This window comes from Manis javanica, chromosome 2, assembly GCF_040802235.1.
Source record: "Manis javanica isolate MJ-LG chromosome 2, MJ_LKY, whole genome shotgun sequence".
Taxonomy (NCBI): Eukaryota; Metazoa; Chordata; class Mammalia; order Pholidota; family Manidae; genus Manis; species Manis javanica.
The window spans coordinates 66,047,510-66,054,213 of NC_133157.1; the positions used below are offsets into that span (position 1 = coordinate 66,047,510).

The window sequence follows — 6,704 nt, forward strand, 5'->3', positions numbered from 1 at the left end:
CCCTAGCCCCCAGCAGCCACTAATTTATTTTCTGACCCTGTAGATTTGCCTGTTTGGACACCTTTCATTTACCATAACGTTTTTCAGTCTCCATTTTGCAGCATGTATCAGCACTTTGTTCCTTTTTATTACTGAATAAAATTACTGTCACATTTTTTATCTACTTATCAGTTGATGGACATTTGAGTTTCTACTTTTTGACTAATCAGCCCTTTGCCCCCTATTTTTTATTTTTTTTAATTGATAGAATGTAATTTTTGAAACAGATTTACAGAAAATGAACAGATAGTACAAGAGTTTGTATATGCACCTTTTACACTGCCCTCCCCTCCCAGTTAACATCCTATAAAAGTGTGGTACATGTGTTATAATTAGTGATATCTTAACTAAATAATAACCAATAATAACTTAAATAAATAAGCAATTAGTGATATCTTAACTAAAGTCTATAGTTTATTCAGATATTCTTTTTTACCTAATGTCCTTTTTCTGTTTCAGGATCCCATCCCATTACAGTCAGTCATGTCTCCATAGACTCCTCTTGGCTGTGGTGGTTTCTTAGACTTCCCTTGTTTGGGTAACTTAGTTTTGAGGAGTACTGTTGAGGCACATAATTCGCCTTATGTTTTTCTCTTGATTGGGTGTGTTTTGGGGAGGAAGATCACTGAGTGCCTTTTTCATCACATCATATCAAGGGTATATACTATAAATCATAACATGATTTGTGACTTTTGATGTTGACATTGATTACCTGGCTGAAGTGTTCGTCAGGTTTTCCGCGGTAATGTTACTGTTCTCCCCCCAACCTCCATAGTGTACTCTTTGGAAGGAAGTCACTACATGCTGCCCACAGTAAAGGAGTGAGGAGTTATGCCCTATCTACCTTCTGCAAGGGAGATTTTCCTTTTTCTTCCCATTTATTAACTTACTCATTTGTTATCAGTATGGATACGTGGATACTTATTTTATACTTGGGGCTAAAATTTTTTATTATAGCTATTAGGATTAATAGCTCCAGTACTTACTTGCTGCTCAAATAGTCTCAGCTTTGGCCACTGGGGGCCCTTTGAGTAGTCTCCTGTGCCACCTTTGACATAATTCCATCAATAGGGGTTGTTTTGTTTAGGGAGCCCATACTTTTCTCCTTTCATTTGTAAATAACTGAAATCACCATAGAAGTTGACTACTGCAAAACTAACAATACTCCCTTTCCCAGGTAATTGGATTCCTATGATGTGGAGAGAAGAAATGTGCCTTACCTGCAGGGGGTTAAAGGGGGAGGCATCTGTGAATCTAAGATTGAATAAGACACCTGTCCCTGCCGTCCTGAAGTTTAATTTAGTAGATCACACAAGTAGTAATTAGTAAATTTGGGATTCAAACACAAATCTGTTAAGACTCAAACCCTTCTGTTGTTTGTCCTACTTTAAGCTATGTAATAACTGAGAAGGCTTAGAGAATAAAAACCTCAGGAGTAGAGGTTAAGACTTATAATACTTGCAAAGAAGTTGTTTTCAAAATTTTACCCTGTAGGGTCTAGCTACTTTAAGCTACTTTTTGTTGTATTTTGCCTTTTAGCGGGCTTCTGACTTCTCCCTGGAAATTCATTGCATTTTACAAACACTAATGGAGGATTTACTATGTGGCAATCAATGGTATAATACAGTATTTTTTATGCTGCATTTTTAGTAGATGCCACCTCAAATTCTTTTCACTAGTAGGTGGATATTAAATCATGAGTATATACTATTGCTCAGTATTTTATGGAGATCCCACTTATATAATAACATTCCTATTTATGTAATATGTAAGTTATATTCCACTGTACTACTACTTTAGTTTCTGAGCTGATTTAAATGAAGCCAATAGAAAAATCTTGTTACTTCCAAGGGTGTCAAGTGAGTTAAACTGAGCTTTTCTGTCATGTCATTCTCTTCCAGTGTTAAGTGGCAAAACAGGCACTGAAACTGCATCTCCTCCTTAGCCTCATTTAAGTTTCAAGTGTAGTATTCATTATTATAGCAGTCATACTTAATGTTGGCTGTTTTTAAAAGGGAAGGAAGGAAGGAAGGAAGGAAGGAAGGAAGGAAGGAAGGAAGGAAGGAAGGAAGGAAGGAAGAGAAAAAGGGAGAAAGGGTCAGAGGTGAGACTGGTCTATTGCGTGCATCTGTTATATTTGTGGGACCATTTTTGTGAAAACAGTTTTCACACTAGGTCTGTACTGGTTAGTATGCGGCAAAATCAGCTCAGTTGGTAACAGCCATTTAAAATAGAATAAAAAATGCCAGTGATTACTTGTTTTATGAAACCCGTTTTAGTTATGTAAGTCTGTATATATGCAAGATCATAGTATAAAATGCATTTCATATGTTGTTAAATGATCAAATAAATTCGAGGATCACTGATATAAGGGAATTTCTCTCTAGCCCTCCTGCTTTCTCTCCAATCTGAATTTCAACAACCTAATGCCAAGGTATTTCAGACTTCTTTTTTTAAACTTGAGCCAGGGAGAACATTTTGAGGAGCTGACATGTGAGGCAGCAGAGACAGTTCGACACCTTCACTTGGGAATATAGTTAGAACATTAAAGATATTTCAGCTCATCATTCTGGATGAGGGCAGAATCCAACAAACATGGGTGCTTGGCCACCTATTAAACACAAAAACAAGTTTTGTTACACATCCTTTTACAGTCAGACACCAAGCATATTTCATTGCCCTCCCCCCCCATTTCTAACCTCCAGGAGAGAGGCCTGAATATTGAGGAGGCTGTGGATTTCCTATTTTCCTACCTCTTTTTTTTAAAGCTGAGCGTTAACAGAGCATCTTCCTTGGTGGCTGGTGTAAGGAGAAGGGGCTTAAGGCTCTTGCCCTGTCGGGTAATGTGCAGAGGACCCTCATCATTGGACTGCGTCGGGAGGAAGTGGGAGCGCTCCGAGGTACTCTCCAAGAAGGGGTATAAAGAGGGGAGGGAGTCCACAACACAGGGACTCCAAGAAGCTTTAGTAAAAGGCAAGTGCATCTTTGCCGGCCGGTGTTGGAAAGGAGGAGAAACCAGTAGAAGGAAAGAACACCACTTAAAAGGGTAACCACAAGCGTTTGAGCTTTTTGTACCGCTTTTAGCCCAGACTTCCAGCCCAGCCCACCCCCAGCCAGGTGAGCGGTCGCCACTTCCCCTGTGTGTGCAGGACCACTTCCTCCATGAACTTGCCCAGAGATGAACGCCTTCGCTCCACACCGCCGCGCAGGCTCCGGAGCTCCGACCGGGAAGACGGTGAGATCGATGTCCTGGGAGAAGAGGAAGATGGAGACGAGGAAGAGGAAGACGAGGACGCTGAGGCGAGCCAGCGGTTCCTAGAGCAGCTGCACCAGCCGGGGCCTCAGCAGGCGCGGCCGGGCGCCGGCGCGATTTCCCGAGAGTGCACCGAGGGCGGCGGAGGCACCAAGTTCCGGGCGTCGACCTGCTCTGTGGCGGCCTCTGGGGACGCCCCGCAGCCGGCGAAGCCCCCCTACTCGTACATCGCGCTCATCACCATGGCCATCCTGCAGAGCCCGCACAAGCGTCTCACGCTCAGCGGCATATGCGCCTTCATCAGCGGCCGCTTCCCCTACTACCGCCGCAAGTTCCCGGCCTGGCAGAACAGCATCCGCCACAACCTGTCGCTCAATGACTGCTTCGTCAAGATCCCTCGCGAGCCGGGCCACCCGGGAAAGGGCAACTACTGGAGCTTGGACCCCGCATCCCAGGACATGTTCGACAACGGCAGCTTCCTCCGGCGCCGGAAGCGCTTCAAGCGCCTCCACCCGCCCCCGGGAGCCCACCTGCACCACCCCTTCCCTCTGCCTGCTGCGCCCGCCGCCCTGCACGGCCCCTATCCGGGACTGCTGCTCGGGTCCCCGGCCCCGCCGCAGCCTGTCCCAGGGGCCTACCCAGCTGCCGCCCCCGGGGGCCGCCCGTGCGCGCTGTTTCACCCTCATCCCCCTCGCTACCTGCTGTTATCCGCCCCGGCCTATGCTGAGGCCCCGAGGAAAGCGCAAGACTCAGACATGGCCACTCCCGGCGCTTTCCAGGCACTGCAGCCCTCGCAGGGTCCGCAACCTTGGGAGGAGGGCAAGGGGCTGGCGTTGCGGCCGGGGGTTGGATGCACCTCCTTCAGCATTGAAAATATCATGCGAAGTGTCCGAGGAAGGGCTACGGGCGCCGCACAGTTTCAGCCCTCGACCTCGTGGGGCTACTGCCACCTGCTGCAGCGCCCGTCGTGCCTGTTGCATCCCCAGGCCGCTTGCCCCTTGCTGCAGGCGTCCGCCGCCGCCGCCGCCCGGACGATTTTGCAGCAGCCGCAAGAGCAGCAAGGGGACTCGGCCAGCAGCTGCGCTCCCAATAAGGGCGCACAGCTCGGGCGGCGCCTCTCGGTCGCCCAGATGCTGGGGAGTCAGCCGGGGGCAGAGAGCTCCAGGCTGACGTCGATGGTCGCCCTTTTGGGCACAGAAGATAGCTCGCCCGTCTTTTGAGTAGGACTCACACCCTGCTCTGTAGCTGCCTCCGCGGGGCGCACCGCGAGCCAAGCTGGAGGGCAGAGCAACTCCAGGTCCCGCTCTCCACGCGGTCTGCCCTTGCGCACACCACTCTGCTCTGCCAGGACTAGGTGTGTACATCTGAATTCTGCATAAGTGCATATTTCAGTTCGCCGCAAAATATTTACGAAGGAAAAATTGGATTCTGTTCCCTTAAGACAACTTAAACGGAAACTTCCTATGTCGTCAAGCCTGACCTTTTCTTTTCCAGCCTTCACTTGTGTTTTCTAGGGCTTTTCCGATTTGCACATTTCCAGAGGAACTATGAACGTGAGTGGGGCGTTTTGTTCTGGTATTTAAAGAAAAACAAAGAAAACACAATGGCCAATGCACAACATGTTTCCTTTTCTTCACTCCTGAGGAACTGCGAATGTTATTCCCAAGTGCAAGCTCTCTAAGTCTTTCTGAAATCGTGTAATATAAATAGAACTTTAATTTCAGAGCATTTATTTCTAATTTGTGTGTCTGGTGTGTCATCTTTTGTGGAGAGATGTTAAAAGTAAACCTAGCTATACAGACTAAATAAAATGCTAAATCACTACACTACATCGTCTGTTATTACTTCCCTTTATTTGCTTTCTAAATGGAACTCCTTCTAAAACTGTTCTTTTCTGCCAATTAAATTTAGTTTTACAATTCATATTCATTATAGATATCAGAAACAATCCATTTTCAAAACCGCTCTTAAAATTCCTGTGTATTTGAAGTTGAAAAAGCCCTGGCTTTTAAAATGGGATTTAATATTTGTGAAATCTGTAGAAGAAAAAGAACTGAAGGACATGTAACTACTTCCTCATTTGTTTTTCATCTTTCTAAAGATGTTTTTCCCCCCTGAATAAACTGGAGGATGATTTGAGATCAGTTTGGAATGTAGTGGTGAATGCTTATTAGGGAAAAATAAAAGGCCATTAAAAAACTAGAAATTTTCAAAACCAGGGCTCAGAGAACTAGGAAATACAAAATAAAGCATTCGTGTCTTGGACATTTACAATTAAAAAAACTCTCTCTCCAGGCAGATGGCTTCTGCAGGCTCCTAACCCATTTCTTTAGAACAGAAAGAACTTTTTTTGCTTTTTTGTTTCGAAAAGAATTAATATCTTAAACGACTTTGCAGTCAGAAAGGTTTCACTGTTACTCGGCTTCAGGTGATTGGGTGGGAGGGAAACAGGACGAAGAAGCTTGTGCCCAAGATTCCCCAGGGAAAGCAAGTTTCTAGAGACTCGGCGCTTTCCCAGTCCTGAGCAGGATTGAAAGTTCCGAACTGCATTCCATGTCGCTTTGAAAGAAGTCACTCCGTGTGAGGTCTTTCCTCTTCATTTACTCCCCAGCTCCAGATTTTCTCATTAGAGTGAGGGAAGACACAGAACACATTCTTACAGCCGTTTACTGGTCCTTTTTACGCCAGCTTCTCAGCCTATTACCCGAACTTCCTCCTGTCTGTGATCCCCACCTCCTCCCGGCTTGCAGTAGTAAGGTTCCCGGGACGTTCTGGAAAGTTCTCAAGCCCAGTGGGAGCCGCCAGGACATGAGTTTAAAATGCTAACCTTCGCCCTGCACTTGCAGCCCTCGCTCACAGAGCAAGGACCACCAGGTGTTCCCTCCATTGGCCCCTATCCTCAGGTGCAGGCGATCCCAATACCCACCCTCTTCCCTTAATCCAACTCTCCCTCCTTCGGTTTTGCCCAGTTTTGAACTCAGTGTGCCTCACCCTCAGCACCCTGGCTGTCAGGTCCTGTTAGCAAATTCTATAGGACCGGGCAACCTAAGAGGTTGGCAACAAGCCGAGAATAAAGGGAGCCTATTACTTGCCAAGAACTCTCCGGTTCACATTCCAAATGCCCCTAGCCTTTGGTGCGAAAACGTCTCTAGGCCTATACATTCATTTACTCGGTCAGCTAAGTCGTCGGAGTGACGGGTACAGCCGCCCAGAACCGAGACATTGGAGGTTTTTCTGGCGCGCCTTGTACCGCGCAGGAGTCGCCCAACTTTCTTCCTTCCCTTCGCCCCAGGCCAAATCAGCACAGCCACGAACGTGGGCGAACGAGGGTCAGAAGCCGACCCTCAAGCTCCAAAGTTCCAAATTTTTACATAATGAAACCTTATGGAAAATGAATTTAAAACAAACGTCG

General features: G+C 46.5%; 1 protein-coding gene across 1 annotated transcript; it reads left to right on the plus strand.

The window, feature by feature from the left end:
* Positions 1-2,666: 2,666 nt before the first annotated feature.
* LOC108386696 (forkhead box protein D4-like 1) lies at positions 2,667-5,756 on the plus strand. Its single transcript, XM_036991339.2, has one exon. It carries the CDS (start codon positions 3,202-3,204, stop codon positions 4,510-4,512), a length of 1,311 nt encoding a protein of 436 aa, XP_036847234.2. The 5' UTR covers positions 2,667-3,201; the 3' UTR covers positions 4,513-5,756.
* The last annotated feature ends 948 nt before the right edge of the window (positions 5,757-6,704 follow it).

Coding starts and splice junctions, on each gene's coding strand:
- LOC108386696 (XM_036991339.2), top strand. CDS start 3,202: ATGAACTTGCCCAGAGATGAACGCCTTCGCTCCACACCGCCGCGCAGG.